General features: G+C 32.5%; 1 protein-coding gene across 1 annotated transcript in view; it reads left to right on the top strand.

Moving 5' to 3' along the window:
- mib2 (mind bomb 2) overlaps window positions 1-19,083 on the top strand; it is a 205,748-nt gene extending 186,665 nt beyond the window's left edge. Inside the window, exons 8-9 of the mRNA XM_065499485.1 lie at window positions 15,100-15,262; window positions 15,321-19,083. Coding sequence (XP_065355557.1) covers window positions 15,100-15,262; window positions 15,321-17,336 — 2,179 coding nt within the window. The 3' untranslated portion in view covers window positions 17,337-19,083. The remainder of the gene's footprint in view (window positions 1-15,099; window positions 15,263-15,320) is intronic.
- Window positions 19,084-19,881: the final 798 nt, after the last annotated feature.

Genomic DNA, 19,881 nt, shown 5'->3' with positions numbered 1-19,881 from the left:
TTTTTAAAAATTTTGTTAAACAAATTTCATCTCCTTGGGATTTATTGACAACATAATAAGGAATAAAAATCTGAAAAAAGTATGTCAATACCTCCTATAGGAGGTAAAATTTGAAATTTTCGAGTAAAATTATTTGCCAAATTTTTTGGCGAATGAGCTCTATTTCATTACTCTTATGAATTTTAAGCAAAACTTATTTAGAATATTATAGTCCAGATAATTCTAGATACACTCGGAAACTTTTACTAAAATCGGAAAACGTTAACGCTTAAATCGTGAAGGTCAAATGTCAAATTTTTCAATATTTGGAATTTCTCTTGGAAATATTTGTATATTTTTGGGGCGATTTTTATGAAATTTAACAATAATATAACACAAAGCCTAGTATTTACAAAAACAGCAGAAAAACTAAAATTAACCCTATATAGCACTTGGGGTAAAAATTACCCCAAACTTCTAAAACCATAAAAAAAATTATGATTTTAAAAGTTTGGGGTCATTTTAACCCCAAGTGCCATTAAGTGTTAATATCCACTCTTGTGCTGTTATTATAAACCCTAGAGTTTATGTTAATTTTTCTTAAGTTCTTAAGTCGAAGGGTGGTAGGAACACAGATCTGGTATATATATAAAGTAAAACGGGATGCTTGAGGTCAATGGCCTTTAGTGGAAAATATTGGTATTCTCGAGACAAAAACATGATACATCATACTTTAAGATCCGACTGTAAATGCCAAAGATATAACGAAAAATGTAAAAAGGCGAAACCTACATTTGGCAAATGTAGGGTAGGGTAACTGCCTTGCAGAAATACATTATATTAGGGGGTGTACGGCACACTTTTTTTTTTGCTTGTGAGGTGGTACGTTCTAATACACATGTATGTACACAACAATGTGTTTCTAAATTATTTTTTAAATTCAGCAATTATATGCGCCACACTACACTTTTTGCTTTTTATTTAAATTATGACAATCAATAAAACACAATTCTTATATTTTAGAACTTTAATTTTTTTTTAGCTCTTCACTTTTTTTATTATAATTTCATCTTTCGTTAAAGTTTCTTTTGCATTTGACACTTAATTGCTGGAAATATTCCAGTAAGAACAAAATCTGTGTAGTCGCATTCAAATACAGAAACACTTTTCTCACCCATCGAGAAACGATTGAATTTTTTGTTTCACAGTTCATGTGAGAAATTTTACGATGCGAGAAATGAAGAAACGAGCTACACAATTATTATTTTTTTAATTTTTTTTTTATTTTATCTCAATGCATCCAAAGTTTAGTGATAACCAAGGCAAGGATTTTCATGCACTAAAAAATTAAAAATATGTACTATAAAGAGAGAAAATATCCACTAAAAATGACAAAAATATGCAATAAAAACAAGTTTTTTATTTAAAATATATTTATTAATAAACGAAAAATATAAATTTCCGTAATCGTAAAAACTTATATGGGGGCTATGAAGAATAATGGACCGATTCTAACCAAATTCAATAGATTTCTTCCTTGGAGCAATAGAAAAGATTGTACCAAATTTTTAAGATCCGACTGTAAATGGCAAAGATATAACGAAAAATGTAAAAAGGCGACCCCTACGTTCGGCAAAAAAAAATATGTTCGTAACTGTCTTGCAGAAATACATTATATTAGGGGTGTACGGGGATTTTTCTTGAGGTACGGTCTAATGTACAGTGTACATTAGGCTGGTTCATAAACAAAAAACTTTGGATTTTGTTATAGGACAACCGGAATATATATTAAGCACCGTGAAAAAATGGCGCAATGGTCGCTACCGGCCCCAGAAGTTTGGTGTTTTTGAAAAAATCACTGCCTTCCTAAGTTTTTCTATGTGGGTTATTTTTATACCCTTCAGCTTCGTGAGAAGGGTATATATAAGTTTGTCATTCCGTTTGTAATTTCTACATTTTTCATTTCCGACCCTATAAAGTATATATATTCTGGATCCTTATAGATAGCGGAGTCGATTAAGCCATGTCCGTCTGTCTGTCTGTCTGTCTGTCTGTCTGTCTGTCTGTCTGTCTGTCTGTCTGTCTGTCTGTCTGTCTGTCTGTCTGTCTGTCTGTCTGTCTGTCTGTCTGTCTGTCTGTCTGTCTGTCTGTCTGTCTGTCTGTCTGTCTGTCTGTCTGTCTGTCTGTCTGTCTGTCTGTCTGTCTGTCTGTCTGTCTGTCCGTCTGTCTGTCTGTTGAAATCAATTTTCTGAAGGCCCCAGATATCTCCGGGATCCAAATCTTCAACAATTCTGTCAGACATACTTTCGAGAATTTTGCTATTTAAAATCAGCAAAATCCGTCCATAAATAACGGAGATATGAGCAAAAATCCGAGACAACCTCTGAAAATTTCATCAAAAAACACAATGTATTGCATGCTTTGACAAAAAAACAACAAAACGTATGCTTGGATGTGCAAGCTTTGTGTATTTTGTTTTTTTTTTGTTTTGTTTCTTTTGGCGTTGTTGTTGTTTTTTATACAACTAAAGTTTAGTTTGGTTGTGTGTTGGTTTTTTTGACAAAAAATCAACAAATCGTATGTTTGAATGTGCATGCTTTGCGTATTTTGTTTCTTTTGGCGTTGTTGTTGTTTTTTATACAATTAAACGTATGTTTGGATGTGTGTTGGTTTCATTGCCTTGCGTATTTTGTTTTTTCTTTTGGTGTTTTGTTTCGCTTGGCGTTGTTGTTGTTTTTTGTGTTCTTGATAAATTTAGGATGCTGTACGCTGAAAGTGGGCAATGTACATACATATATACTAATTATAAAAAATAATAATGCATCCACAACAAAGGTGAAGGGTATATAAGATTCGGCATAGCCGAATATAGCACTCTTACTTGTTTTATTTTCGATTTTTCAAAAACGAAGGGCAGTTTTGTGTGAGGTTACGATAAACAAAAATGCAATTTAATTTAAAAGAATCGAAATGTGTACGTAATTATCATTCTAATAAGATATAAAAGACAAAAATTGGTTAAAAAATTTTAAAGTTATTAAAAAATCGCCAGGCCATTAACCTTCGCTTTACCAATACCCACCCGGGTGACCACATCGTTTTTATTGGTTTAATATTTTTTTTAATTTTGTTTCGGTTTAAATGAAATTTGTACAAATTTTAGAGTTCTATAGAATTTAATAGAAACATTTTAAACTTTTTATAAGGTTTTTTCAATTTTTTAAAATTTCGTTCGTCGCATATATTTATAGAAGTGTAGTGTCACCCGGGTGGGTATTGGTAAACCATGAACATAAAAAACCTTTGGTAAAGCGAAGGTTAACGTGTCTCAGGCCACTAGAACAAGAAATTTAGGAAGAAAATTGACATATTTTGAGAAATATTAAAATAAAAGCTTATGGATATATTCTAATCCATATTTACTTGTATATGAGTTTTTGTCTTCATAGGCTACAGTTAGCCTATTAGCAGGTATAACCAAAACTAAAATATTTTTTTTAACATGGGGATTTATTGACAACATAATAGGAAATAAAAATATGAAAAATGTATGTCAATACCTCCTATAGTTTTTCCGTACCTGCGTTATAAATTTTGCGATTTTCGAGAAAAACTCATATTTTGGCGAGTGAGCCCAATTTCCTTACTGTTATTAATTTTAAGTAAAATCTGTTCAGAATATTATAGTTCTGGTAATTTTAAATATAGTCTGAAAGTTTTCCTAAAATCGGAAAACGTTAACCCTTAAATCGTGAAGGTCAAACGGAAAATTTTTCAATATTTGGAATTTCTCATCGAAAGATAGCGAAATGTTATATATTTTTGGTCCGATTTTGTGGAAACTTATGAAAAATATAACACAAAGTCTTGTATTTACAATAACAGCACAAAAATGGAAATTAACCCTTAATAGCAATTGAGGTTAAAATGACCCTCAACTTTTAAAATCACGAAAAACACAGTCATTTTGAGCCCAAGTGCTATTAAGGGTTAATTTCCATTTTTGTGCTGTTATTGTAAATACAAGACTGTGCCCAAAAATATATAAAATTTCGCTATCTTTCGATGAGAAATTCCAAATATTGAAAAATTTTCCCTTTGACTTTCACGATTTATGGGTTAACCTTTTCCGATTTTAAGAAAACTTCCAGACTATATGTAAAATTACCTGAACTATAATATTCTGAACAGATTTTACTTAAAATTGATCTCATTCGCCAAAATATTGCCAAAAAATTAATTTTTATCGAAAATCGCAAAATTTATATCGCAGGTACGGAAAAACTATATGAGGTATTGTCATACTTTTTTCACATATGTTGTCAATAAATCCCCATATGATGATCAAAAAATTCTGAAATTTGTTTAACAAAATTTTAAAAAATTTTAAATTGGAGTTTTGAAACTGCCGTTAAAAAAATATTTTTTTTTGGTTATTCCTGCTAATAGGTTAACTGTATGCTACGAAGACAAAAACTCATATACAAGTAAATATGGATATATTCTAAGTAAAAATAAGCTTTAATTTTAATATTTCTCAAAATATGTTAATTTTGTTCCTAAATTTCTTGTTCTAGTGGCCTGAGACACGTTAATGGCAAAATTTTTACAAAAAAGGAAAATTTGCATTTTTCCCCCAATTTCGTTCTCACGAAGTTTAACCCTCGTGCGGCACGCCAGTTTTTAACCGATCGAAAATTTTTAAACCTCACACAAAATTGCCCTTCGCTTTTGAAAAAACGAAAATAAAAAATAACCCACATAGAAAAACTTAGAAAGGCAGTGATTTTTTCAAAAACCTTAATAAAAAAATTAAAAAAATGATGCGCCATTTTTTCACGGCGCTTTATATATATTCCGGTTGTCTTATAACAAAATCCAAAGTTTTTTGTTTATGAACCATGATAAAAATATGTATATCCAAAAGCAAATTAAATATGAAATAAAATGGAAAAATATGCTTAATATATGCATTTAAAAGAGAAATATGCAAAATATGCATTTATAACGAAATATGCAACAACAAATCGATGCCATTTTGTTGCAAATTCTTCGATTCGGAAAGATAAATTGTCAAAAGTAATTTTGAGTTACTGACTATAACCATATTAATGTATGTTAAATTTATATGAAAATATCTGTGGTCAATGCTATTTTTAGAAATGTTATTAGTAAGGGGCGGAGTTTTTTGCATTTATTATTGGAAAATATGCGCCTAAAATATGCTTCAAATAAATTAAAATATCTAAAAAATGTCTAAAAAATTAAATTATACCCCGAATTAAATAGTTAAAGTTTTAAAATTATAATTGTTCTTCTGAGAAAACAGTGGATATATTAATATTTAGTGCTTCTATCTTACAACTAGCCTTTTAAAATCATTAAAATGTTGATCGTGATGTAAAGTAGGATCCAATCTTAATTTTTATCTTGTAATAACTCAACAGTTAAGCTGAGTAATTGTCACTAATGTCTGATCACTTGGCTGACTCCAATTTATATATTTTGGGCCATTTGGCACGTATGTGCTATTTGTAAAGCAGATATAACTCAATTGATTACTTTATACAACTTTGTCAACGCTAAAAGAAAGACAAATGGATATCCTTCTGTAATGAAATTCAACAATTGTGAATCTTCCGATGACGTTAACGTATGTAATATGTTTGCAGTTTTAGTACATATTCGGATGCACAATATGTCTCTGATAGTTACCCATACTTATTATACACTAACCGTTCTATATCGTTCCCGTATATTGACTCTGTTGATTTATTGGAAAGTTTAAATAAACTAAAAATTTCGTATAATTATGGTCCTGATGGTGTTCCAAGCTGCATCTTACATTATTGTGCTCAATCGTTGGTAAAACCATTAATAATGTTGTTCAACACATCCATTAAATATGGCTATTTTCCTAAAATTTGGAGGTCTTCTTACATTATTCCGTTATTTAAATCCGGTAATAAATCTGATATCTCCAATTATAGAGGCATTGCTAAACTCAGTGCAATTCCTAAGATTTTTGAGAATTTTATCACTGATTACATGTACCATCAATCATCATCTATACTGTCATCGTGTCAACACGGATTTCGGAAAGGTTGTTCTACTACAACGAATGTCCTTCATCTTACAACTCATGTAAACCAAGGCTTTGTCCAAAGAAAACAAACTGATGCCGTATATACCGCTTTTAGTAAAGCTTTTGATAAAGTAAATCACAACCTTCTTTTTATTAAGCTGGACCTTCTGGGTTTAACATCTCGCAGCCTAAACTGGATAAAATCGTATCTTTTGGGTAGAACTCAATGTGTTAAATTCAATAATAAATACTCCAAAAATATTTTGGTTACTTCTGGTGTACCTCAAGGGAGCCACCTTGGTCCTATTCTCTTCTCCCTGTTCATCAATGACCTTCCGGATGTTTTAAATTTTTGCAACATTCTAATGTATGCGGATGATGTCAAAATCTTTTTGAGCTTCTCTCAATATGTGGATCATTTTTATCTCCAATCCGATCTCAACAATTTCTTTTTTTGATGCAGTCAAAACCTAATGGAATTAAACTTAAAAAAATGTAAACTTATGCGCTTTTCTAGAAGTAATTATATTCCCGCCAACTATACTTTGGGCAATTATCAGCTTGATTCTGTTGAAAGTTTTCTTGATCTTGGAATTTTACTAGACCATAAATTAAACTTTGTTTCGCATATTACTATGACAATAAATAAAGCCAGAGGTGTACTTGCATTTATAAAACGTTGTGCTAAGGAATTTAGCGACCCCTACATCACAAAACAACTTAACATCTCTTTAGTAAGACCTATATTGAAATATGGCTCTGTTATCTGGGATCCTTATTACAACATTCATATTCAGCGAATAGAATCTGTACAAAAACAATTCTTACTCTTCTGTTTACGTGGTTTACGTTGGAATCCTGAAATAAACCTTCCATCATACATTGATAGACTTAAGTTAATAAAATTGCCTACATTACACAGTAGAAGAACTATGCTTAATGTAACATTTATGATCAATATAATTAATGGTGAGGTCTGCTCCGAATTCCTTGTAAATAATGTTACTTTCAACGTCCCTCAACGATTGTCACGTCATTTCAAGCAACTGTATATCAAAAACGTTAGAACTAACTACGCCCAAGCTGATGCAATAAGGAGATTATACTGCGAATTCAATAATCTTTATCATCTAATTGATTTTTCTCTTAAAACAAGTGTAATTAAATATAACATTATTCGTTTTTTAAATGATTAATTATTTGTTGTACTTTTTGTAAATTCATTGTAATTATATACTATATATTTTCATAATAGTCTGTAAGGATTTAATCCATTGACTTAAATAAATAAATAAAATGTAATCTAGCGTAAAGAGAATTGTCACTTACCCCCATTTTCTCAAAATATCCACTAAAAATGACAAAAATATGCAATAAAAACAAGTTTTTTATTAGAAATATATTTATTAATAAACGAAAAATATAAATTTCCGTAATCGTAAATAACTTATATGGGGGCTATGAAGAATAATGGACCGATTCTAACCAAATTCAATAGATTTCGTCCTTGGAGCAATAGAAAAGATTGTACCAAATTTTTTCGAATTATCTTTGACAAAAAGACACGATTTCGTTACATCATATGTATACATCCGACGATAAATGCAGACTGTTCTGCATGTGTTATCGAATTACTTCGTTAGCTAAAGTTTAATTATTTCTTGCAAGCATTAATTTTCTGACATTAATTACATTGATATATCATATTTTAAGATCCGACTGTAAATGGCAAAGATATAACGAAAAATGTAAAAAGGCGACCCCTACGTTCGACAAAAGAAAATATGTTCGTAACTGTCTTGCAGAAATACATTATATTAGGGGTGTACGGGGATTTTTCTTGAGGTACGGTCTAATGTACAGTGTACACTAGGCTGGTTCATAAACAAAAAACTTTGGATTTTGTTATAGGACAACCGGAATATATATTAAGCACCGTGAAAAAATGGCGCAATGGTCGCTACCGGCCCCAGAAGTTTGGTGTTATTGAAAAAATCACTGCCTTCCTAAGTTTTTCTATGTGGGTTATTTTTTTATTTTCGATTTTTCAAAAACGAAGGGCAGTTTTGTGTGAGGTTACGATAAACAAAAATTTGCTATTTAATTTAAAAGAATCGAAATGTGTACGTAATTATCATTCTAATAAGATATAAAAAACAAAAATTGGTTAAAAAATTTTAAAGTTATTAAAAAATCGCCAGGCCATTAACGTGTCTCAGGCCACTAGAACAAGAAATTTATGAAGAAAATTAACATATTTTGAGAAATATTAAAATAAAAGCTTATTTTTACTTAGAATATATCCATATTTACTTGTATATAAGTTTTTATCTTCATAGGATACAGTTAACCTATTAGCAGGTATAACCAAAAATAAAATATTTTTTTAACGGCAGTTTCAAAACTCCAATTTAAAATTTTTTAAAATTTTGTTAAACAAATTTAAGAATTTTTTGATCATCACATGGGGATTTATTGACAACATAATAGGAAATAAAAATATGAAAAATGTATGTCAATACCTCCTATAGTTTTTCCGTACCTGCGATATAAATTTTGCGATTTTCGAGAAAAACTCATATTTTGGCGAGTGAGCCCAATTTCCTTACTGTTATTAATTTTAAGTAAAATCTGTTCAGAATATTATAGTTCTGGTAATTTTAAATATAGTCTGAAAGTTTTCCTAAAATCGGAAAACGTTAACCCTTAAATCGTGAAGGTCAAACGGAAAATTTTTCAATATTTGGAATTTCTCATCGAAAGATAGCGAAATGTTATATATTTTTGGGTCGATTTTGTGGAAACTTATGAAAAATATAACACAAAGTCTTGTATTTACAATAACAGCACAAAAATAGAAATTAACCCTTAATAGCAATTGAGGTTAAAATGACCCTCAACTTTTAAAATCACGAAAAACACAGTCATTTTGAGCCCAAGTGCTATTAAGGGTTAATTTCCATTTTTGTGCTGTTATTGTAAATACAAGACTTTGTGCCCAAAAATATATAACATTTCGCTATCTTTCGATGAGAAATTCCAAATATTGAAAAATTTTCCCTTTGACTTTCACGATTTATGGGTTAACCTTTTCCGATTTTAGGAAATCTTCCAGACTATATGTAAAATTACCTGAACTATAATATTCTGAACAGATTTTACTTAAAATTGGTCTCATTCGCCAAAATATTGCCAAAAAATTAATTTTTCTCGCAAATCGCAAAATTTATATCGCAGGTACGGAAAAACTTATGAGGTATTGTCATACTTTTTTCACATATGTTGTCAATAAATCACCATGTGATGATCAAAAAATTCTGAAATTTGTTTAACAAAATTTTAAAAAATTTTAAATTGGAGTTTTGAAACTGCCGTTAAAAAAATATTTTTTTTTTTTGGTTATTCCTGCTAATAGGTTAACTGTATGCTACGAAGACAAAAACTCATATACAAGTAAATATGGATATATTCTAAGTAAAAATAAGCTTTAATTTTAATATTTCTCAAAATATGTTAATTTTGTTCCTAAATTTCTTGTTCTAGTGGCCTGAGACACGTTAATGGCAAAATTTTTACAAAAACTGAAAATTTGCATTTTCCCCCAATTTCGTTCTCACGAAGTTTAACCCTCGTGCGGCACGCCAGTTTTTAACCGATCGAGTTTATCGTAACCTCACACAAAACTGCCCTTCGTTTTTGATAAAACGAAAATAAAAAATAACCCACATAGAAAAACTTAGAAAGGCAGTGATTTTTTCAAAAACCTTAATAAAAAAATTAAAAAAATGATGCGCCATTTTTTCACGGCGCTTAATATATATTCCGGTTGTCTTATAACAAAATCCAAAGTTTTTTGTTTATGAACCATGATAAAAATATGTATATCCAAAAGCAAATTAAATATGAAATAAAATGGAAAAATATGCTTAATATATGCATTTAAAAGAGAAATATGCAAAATATACATTTATAACGAAATATGCAACAACATCGATGCCATTTTGTTGCAAATTCTTCGATTCGGAAAGATAAATTGTCAAAAGTGATTTTGAGTTACTGACTATAACCATATTAATGTATGTTAAATTTATATGAAAATATCTGTGGTCAATGCTATTTTTAGAAAAGTTATTAGTAAGGGGCGGAGTTTTTTGCATTTATTATTGGAAAATATGCTTCAAAAAAATTAAAATATGACCTAAACATTTTAAAAATATGCACTTATATTTTTGTGCAGAAACATAAGGTAATAAACTATGGATCGCGCAATGTCTAAAAAATTAAATTATACCCCGAATTAAATAGTCAAAGTTTTAAAATTATAATTGTTCTTCTGAGAAAACAGTGGATATATTAATATTTAGTGCTTCTATCTTACAACTAGCCTTTTAAAATCATTAAAATGTTGATCGTGATGTAAAGTAGGATCCAATCTTAATTTTTATCTTGTAATAACTCAACAGTTAAGCTGAGTAATTGTTACTAATGTCTGATCACTTGGCTGACTCCAATTTATATATTTTGGGCCATTTGGCACGTATGTACTATTTGTAAAGCAGATATAACTCAATTGATTACTTTATACATCCCATGTAATCTAGCGTAAAGACAATTGTCACTTACCCCCATTTTCTCAAACTCTGGTTATTTTTTATCGTGACGATAAACTGACAGTTCTCATACAAAAAAATGTTAATCGGAGGTTTATCGTTTAACATTTTAATAACCTGATATTGAGAAACTGGGGGCATTTGTCTCTGTTATAATATGTGAAGTTACAAAATCTTTCGACGACGGAATCTCTTATAAATCGAAATTGCAATGAAAACAAATAAGAATGCTTTCGATACATTTTATGTGCTGTTTTTATAATACAAGCGAGTACTTGATTGAAAATGTTACATATATTTTGGTTTTGTTAAACTTCCACTCAAAGTACTCGCTTGTATTATAAAAACAGCACTTTAATGAATTTTTGATACTTAAAAACAACTCGAAACTTTTTTGAAGCAAAATATTTAGAAACGATAGTTTTCAATTGCTGAACTAAAGAACTTAATTCTAGTTTATCAATGTTGAAAGAAGTTAGTCGATAATATTTAATCCTATTCCTATAACAAATTCGACAAAAAACTTTTTTCGAGGCAATATGTTGCCCATTGACGACAAACAAATATAGTTTTATTAAAAACTTGGATATTATACATATAAATATTCATTCTGAAGTAAAATATAACAAAATATGCATTATCAATAAAATATGCAAAAATATGCACTAACAAATCGATGCCATTTTGCAGCAAAATGTGTGATTTGGATAGATAATTAGTCTACATTGTATTTGAACGTTCGAGAAATAACATGTATTTGCATATAAATAAATACAATTATTATTTACCATTAAAATAATATTGTGGTGTAACTTAGGATTTAAAGAAATATAAAAGATCGTGTACACGGCTTATGAGCGAAGGAATAAAGTAAAAGACAAAAGTAAAAATAGTAATTAAAGAGAATAACATAGTTATAAAAGGAGTTAACGAAAATATTATAAACGATGACAGGGTGCCACAGTACTCCCCGGCTAGATGAAAGCTACCGGAACCTTATTGGGAAATTAACACGTCGGCCGTGACGGGTAGTTTTCGTCGATAATATTGGAGAGTTGTGTTGACTTGATGACGGTTGATTCGCTTGCAAGGGATTGCTTTGTGCCGGTGTTGAAAGTTGAGGAGTTTGTGGTCGTTTGATGTTGATTTGTTCGGTTTAAAATGTTTGTATCGGAACACTCGATAAAAGCTGGTTAGAGTCTGTCAATGTTAATGTTGACGTGACGGGTACCCATATTGATAGTGAAATACTTTGCTGTTTTTCGCACAATGCTGAATGGGCCATTATAGGGATGCGTTAACGAAGGGCGTATTGAATCGTTCCGTACAAAAACATGAGACGACGAACTTAGAGAAGGACTCACGAATGTTTTCGATTCCGCATGGTGTGATGTGTCTGTTGGACGAAGCTTTTGCATTGCTGCACGAAACTGAGCGACGACTTCACTTGTTGCTACCGACGGTTTGGTGTTGCAGAAAAATTCACCGGGAATTCTTAAATTCGTCCCATATACGAGTTCGGCTGGAGAGGCGTTAATCTCGGGCTTAAAAACTACACGTAGACCAAGTAATATCGATGGAAGGCTATGAACCCATTTTGCTGGATCTCTGCAAAGGATTGCGGCCTTTAATACGCGGTGCCACCTCTCTACTATACCATTCGACTCAGGATGATACGGCGTCGTACGGAGATGAGAAGCACCAATTAAAGTTGTTAACTCAGCACAAATATGCGATTCAAATTGTTTTCCTCGATCTGATGTAATTTTTGCGGGGACGCCAAACCAGGCAATCCAGCTATGCAAAATTGCTTTCGCGACAGTTTCGGTTGCCATGTCAGGCATTGGTACAGCCTCAGGACATCTCGTAAACCGGTCGATAATTGTCAAACAATATCGTTGGCCATCGCACAGCGGAAATGGTCCTACAATGTCCACATTAATGTGTGAATACCGTTCCTTTGGCGGATCGTACTTTGATGTATGAGATGGAGCTGGACCTTTGAGCGTTGGCATGCGATGCAGCTGCGAACAAATTTTGCCGTATCTTTATGCATCGATGGTCAGACAAAACGGGCCATTAATAATTTTGTCGTTGCTCGAATTCCAGGGTGAGACAAACCATGAACGATAGATAAAATCTGCTTACGAAACGATTTTGGAATGAAAGGACGGACGTTTTTTGCTGAAGTATCACAAACCAAATTTTGCTCTGAATCTGAAAATGCAAAAGATGATAATTTGAGAGAGTTAGTGGTTCTACCTGATTGTAAATTCTTTAACTCTTCGTCATCTCTCTGCTCTGCGGCAATTCTGGAGTAGTCGACGCTTTGATTTAATAACTGAATACGAGATAGAAAATCCGCTGTTGCATTTTGGCCGAAAGGCGGTTTTGGCAACGTCTTCAGGGTGGACCGGGACCTGATGGATGGCCTTTTGGAGGTCTATTTTTGAAAAAAAACTTTCTTACCTAATAAAATCCGACAAGTACGGGAGCGGGTATCGGTCACGGATGGTTTATGCATTTAATGCCCTGTAATCGCCACATGGTCTCCATGTGCCATTGGCTTTTTGCACCATGTGCAACGGACTAGACCAGTTACTTCTAGACGGTTGGCAAATTCCAGCTTTTGTAAGTACGTCGAATTCAGCTCGTGCTGCAGACAATTTCTCTGGAGATAAACGTCGTGCTCGGGAATGTACCGGCTGGCCTGTCGTGTCGATTCGATGAAAGATTGTGGATTTGGTAGTAGTTCCATGAGCGATCTTCGTAATATCGGCAAAATCACGTAAAATATCATGACACGTATCAGATGTATTAATCTCTGCAGTCCTCAACTCGGAGAAGGCTACTGGAGTCGGATTGTTCTCCGTCATTGTTTCGATTAGACGATTGCGGCGCAAATCAATTAACAGATCGTAAAATCGCAGTACTGTGCCACCCTGTCCTTATATAATATTTTCGTTAACTCCTTTTATAACTTTTTTTTTTGAGATTACGTTAATTTGCCTAGCTGACACGGCATCCATAATAGAATCTGCGATTCTTGTAAATTCAGTTGCCGGTCCGCTCGATGCAGCAACAACAGGTTGCACAACGTCTGGAAGTAGTTTTTTCCATAAACTTTTGAGAGCGATATCTCCAAGAGTAGAACCAGCAACGCGTTTCATTTCGTTGTAGAGTTCCGATGGCTTTTTGTCGCCAAGTGGCAACTCGGAAAGCAGACGATTAAGTCTGCGCTGCTCGATGTCTGCAAAATGATAAATTATTTTCTTACTGATGTAATCGTATCGCTCGTTTTGAGGCATCTCAGCAATGACCTCGGACAATTGTGAAATGATGCTCGCATCTAAAGCTGCCAAGACTGTTGCTGTTTTTTATTTGTCGCTCGAAATTCCTGATGCAGTGAACCAGAATTCCATGGTTGTAAACCATGATTCAACGTTTGAACTGGCCATCTGTGGTAATGGAAGCCGTGAAATTAGTCTGCTTTTACACAGGGCAAGTTTTCTTGCGCAAGTCTAGAGTTTATGGGAGAGAGAGGCAAGAAGAAAGAAGAGGGGTACACACTTGCTTGTACTGGCAAGTCTCTTCAATTCTCTTTTGTTTTCTAATTTTCACTATGGCGTCTATTAGGTTTTGACATACAAAATTGAACACAGACTTGCTGTGTGTAAACAGTCAAGCAAGTTTAAAAGGGAATCGAAGAGACTTGCTTCAAGTAAACTTGCTGTGTGTAAAAGCAGACTTAGCGGAGGCTGGTGATTCTGCACGTGGTTTAGATGTATCGTTGGTCGACTCGGATAATGCAACAGTTGATGGATTGCCACTGTCGTTTAGATCAGTCATTTTGTAACCTTAAAAAATTCGAAAAATTTCGATATGTACCGTTATGGCAGAACGGCGTACAGAAAAACTAATGACTTTAATTCTTTAAAAAATCTTTATCGCGACACCACAGTATCACCAATTTAGTAAATTTATTATTTACCATTAAAAGAATATTGTGGTGTTAATTTTAAACGATTTTATTAATTAATACAATAAAGTAACTTAGGATTTAAAGAAATATAAAAGATGAGTGAGATCGTGTACACGGCTTATAAGCGAAGGATTAAATAAAAATAGTAATTAAAGAGAATAACAAAGTTATAAAAGGAGTTAACGAAAATATTATAAACGATGACAGGGTACCACATATACATTAATATTAAAAATATTCGAATATGTATTCATCGACACTAAAAAAAAATTTTTGTTTAAAAGAAAATCAAACTGGGCAATACGATATAGTAGTGATGCTAATTTATTCGGAAATCCTGTGTATTTGAGTAAAATTGATTTAATATTTTTGCCTACACGTATACATTTACGTGAAAATCAAACAACTGATCATTAATTATTTATTAATTTTATATTTTATAGGGTACAATATGAAAACTGCCCAAATAGATGGACATTTCATCCAGCTGCACTGGTTAAAGTTCTATCGTTTCGAGTTGGTGATTTGGTTACTATAATTAATGATTCAGCAAAAGTTCAACAATTGCAAAAAGGACATGGAGAATGGATTGAATTGATGCGTTATGTATGAATATTTTTTGATAATTTTATTATGATTACAATATAGTTTAAATTTATTTCAGGCGCTTGGTAAACTATGTAAAGTAATCAAAGTGTACTCTGATGGAGACTTACGCATTGAACAATTGGACGATGGATTTGAATGGACTCTCAACCCTAAATGTGTCAAGCTGGAAAGATCTCCACTTGCAACAGCAGCGGAACGCTCTAATAGTATGATGGACTTAAGTCACAGAAGAACAGATCATGTTATGACCCCTTTGTCTGGGTTATCTGGTACCTCAATGGCAGATAAGCTTGTACGTGAGGCTGCGCAAGGTCACATAGAGTTTGTCCAGCAGTATTTAGATGCGCACCCAGATCAGGTGAACGTTATGAGTGGCGGAAAAGCATGTATTCAAGTCGCAGCTCATCAGGGTTTTGTAGATATTGTCAAATTAGTTATAAGTAAGGGAGCAAATGTAAATGTTGTAGACAAAGAAGGCGATTCTGCATTGCATTATGCCGCATTTGGAAACCAACCAGACACAATGCGTATTTTATTACAAAATAATGCAAATATTAACTTTTTAAACGCCAGCCATTGCTCTGCATTGCATATTTGCGCACATAAGAAAACACCTCATTGTGTTCGCGAGCTGTTGTCGTTCGGTGCAGACGTAAATATTCAAGACTCATATGGAGACACGGCATTGCACGATGCTATCGGAAAGGAAAATACCGAAGTAGTTGAACTATTGTGCAATGCACCGAATCTTGATTTTACAATGAAAAATAATAGAGGTTTCAATGTTCTTCATCATGCAGCCCTTAAGGGCAATTTAGTAGCTGCGAAACGAATTTTGCAGCTGTCTCGACAGCTGATTAATGTAAAGAAGGATGATGGTTTTGCAGCCCTTCATTTAGCAGCGCTAAATGGGCATGCACAAGTTGTGGAAACACTTATAAAAGATGGTCAAGCTGAAATTGATATCCGCAACAACCGTCGACAAACACCTTTTTTATTAGCTGTTTCGCAAGGACATTCAGCTGCAATAGAAAAACTAGTTAAACTTGGGTGCGATATAGCAGCTCGTGATGAGGACGGAGACAATGCAATGCATTTATGTGTCATCAAAAAGTCTAATCTGTTGCAAGCTTGCGAACCGACAGTGGATGACTGCCCAGATATTTTTGCAGTCTTCGATAGTTTGGAACATATACATGAGGACCGCATAATGTATTCTGTACTTTGCTATTTGTCACGTTTAGGCTGTCGAATAGAACAGAATAATAAAGGGGTAAATATTTTCGAGTGGATTACCGATACAAATTTAAAAAAATTAGTTTTGGGAACACAGCCTACCGCGACAACTTTACATACCCAAATGTATAATACTGCGGCATCGACAAGTTCAGCAGCTACCAATACTTTAACAGATAGGCTTATTCAAAATATTCAAGAGTTAAATTTGGAGTCCAATGAGTCAGTTGGTGCAATTGCTTTTAATAGGCTGTCAGCAAACGATGATGCTGTTTTAATGTTAGATAAACCATCTAGCTCAAATCATAATCAACTGCAAAGCTTATCATCTAATATAACCACTGGAATGCAATCAACACCAAATATGAATACAAATAACAATGATGCCGATGAACCAGAGTCCTTAAATTTGGAATCGTTAACCCATAATACTCCTGTAATATTGTCAACAACACCCCAAGAATGTATTGTTTGTAATGAAACCTTACTATTAATTAAATTCGAACCTTGTCAACATCAAATATCATGTGAAGACTGCGGCAAACGCATGAAGAAATGCTTGCGGTGCGGCACTCAAATCGAGAGAAGAATGGATTGCAATGGACGTATTATTTCGAATACAGACATAACAAATTTGCCGTCGGCTGACAGGCTTCGCTATTTGGAAAATAAAATACAGGAATATGAAGAATCGCATTATTGCAGTATATGCATGGAAAGAAGTCGTGACGTTGCTTTTCTTTGCGGACATGGTGCATGTTCACGTTGCGCTGAAACTTTGCGAACATGTCACATGTGTCGCAAGACAATTCTGAAAAAGATTAACTTGTACTAGGTTTGCATAATCTAAGCGATCATCAAAGGAGATGCTTAATGATAATGACCTCTTACACCACTACATATTTATCTGCAGCATTTCTTTGGGACTTCACCTACATACATTAACAGTTTTTACCATATGCATTAGCCTATTAGACACCATTGCACCATTGACATGCGCCCATAGCCAGTGACCAAGTGCAATCGGTTGTTTACATGTACACCACACGAATGTCAAAATCAAGCTATTGAGAAACAAACATTTTAATCAGTTGCTTTGTTATCTTTAAGCAGGATAGGGTCATGTCTTTTGTGTACACAAAATAAAGACAATGGCCCATAATCATAGTCAAACACTAAAGTCGTTTCTTTTTAAAATCAACTTTAAAATAAAAACCAGCTTTTTATTAATATGCAACCATAGTCAAAATTAAAGCATGTTTTAAATTGAACCGACTTTAACTGGGTGCCACCGCAAATGTAGAAAATGTTTTCATACAATATACAACAAAAAACAGACAAGTGGCAACGCTGTACAGCTGACATACAAAATTAAAAAAAAACGTAAACAATAAAAGTAACCGGGGACATCCAAAGAAAGAAAGTTGTTTGTTGTGGAAAAATGGAAAAGATAAGACTAATTAATAATAATTACGATATTTTGGGGTATAAATCAAGATCAGCGAAACAGCTTGCATTTTTATAATTTTTTTGGTGTTGATAGCTCTCATAATTAGAAGCACAAAAACGTTAATATTTTTGCCTGCTCTCTCTTAGTTTAAGAGTTATAGGAATTTAAAGTCAATACATATAATTGTACATTTCTCATATATTTGGAACACAAACTGATCGTTATGGGTATCATTGAATAGTGCTTCACTATACCTTTAATATGATATATAATATGGTACAGTTTATTAATATTGTGAACTAAAAATTCCTTTTTGAATTTATATGACAGTACTTCAGAAAATTTTGATATACCGGAAAAGTGATTTTAGCGAAGCCGGTGTTCGATACACCCCAGAGTTAAAAGTCCCTTCACCCGGCCGAAGACCGACAATACAGAAAATGTGAATATTAACAGAAAAAAAAAATATGAAAATATAAACTGTTACGGAGATCTTGATTTGTTCCTATTTTGGTACTAATGTTATTGATAGCTGTTGAATAATTGCAAAATCTCTAACAATATCTTGTAACTTAAACATTTTTTACTTTGTGACGAACTTTTTTACTCGGCGAAGAACAGCAGATGCTGTTGTTAAACGAGTTAAAAATAACTTCAGCTAGTTTTATATTTAGAGTCGACTTCAGCGTCAGAAGTATACTACAACTTGTCTATGATAGACCTAAAGTCCACTCTTAAGTAAAGTCGAGTTTAATTCTCTTAAAATGTACTTTATTTTTGACTATGATTATGGGTCAATATCACAGCCTGTTATTGTACATTTACTGTGTATCAAAAAGTGCAAGAATACAGTTTAATCTTTCTCTGCGCTGACCAATGGTCTAAACATACAGCCGTATTCAAAACAAAACAACATTCTAATTAACGAGCAGCTAACTTTTCAGTACTGACATTTACTATGAAAACGTTATCTACAGCATAGTTAGCATTAGTTTTTTCGTTATAAATAAGGTTAATCGTATCTTAAGTTTAATCTTATATTATATGTTAAACTCCTCTAAATTTATTTATTTATTTCTACAAAATTATTAACTTCATAAAAAATAAAAAATTGGTTATAGATACTGTTCTACTTTAGAGACATTTATTTATACATGTTTAAAAAACACTTTTCCTTAAGCTTTTTCATATATTGTTTGCTTAATTTATGTTTTATTACTTGCAAACTTTATAAAAAAAGGACTCCAAACTAAGTTACAATAAACAGTTGTAACAATATACCATGAAATTGACATTTAGTGATGTCAAATTTTATAATCAAAAAAGGATAATGTTTAAAATTATTATTTCATTTAATAAATTCATAAATACAAATTCAATTTTTATACCCTTCACCTTCGTGAGAAGGTTATATATAAGTTTGTCATTCCGTTTGTAATTTCAACAATATAATTTTCCGATCCTATAAAGTATTTATATTCTGGATCCTTATAGATAGCGGAGTCGATTAAGCCATGTCCGTCTGTCTGTTGAAATCAATTTTCTGAAGACCCGAAGATATCTGGGGGGTCCAAATCTTCAATAATCAGGCATGCTTTCGAAAAGTTTCCTATTTAAAATCAGCAAAATCGGTCCACAAATGGCTGAGATATGAGGAAAAAAACCAGCACAACATCGATTTTTGACCTACAGTATTGGCCATACCTAAAGCACCCCCTCAGTGCATTTTTTTCATATGGTATTTTTTTTTGTATAAAAACAAAGTTTTAAATATCTATTATGTATTATTTTCATTTGTTAATATGTTTATTATTGATAAACAAAAACTTCCAAAGTTAACCTTTCCATAAGAGGTAACTTAAAATCAAAAAATATTTTAAGGTAGAAAATGAAACGGAAAAAACTAAAGCACCCCTTCAAGGATATACTA

This window comes from Calliphora vicina, chromosome 2 (assembly GCF_958450345.1).
Source record: "Calliphora vicina chromosome 2, idCalVici1.1, whole genome shotgun sequence".
Lineage (NCBI taxonomy): Eukaryota > Metazoa > Arthropoda > Insecta > Diptera > Calliphoridae > Calliphora > Calliphora vicina.
The sequence above is the reverse complement of the archived record's forward strand: the minus strand, read 5'-3'. Positions and strand labels throughout refer to the sequence as shown.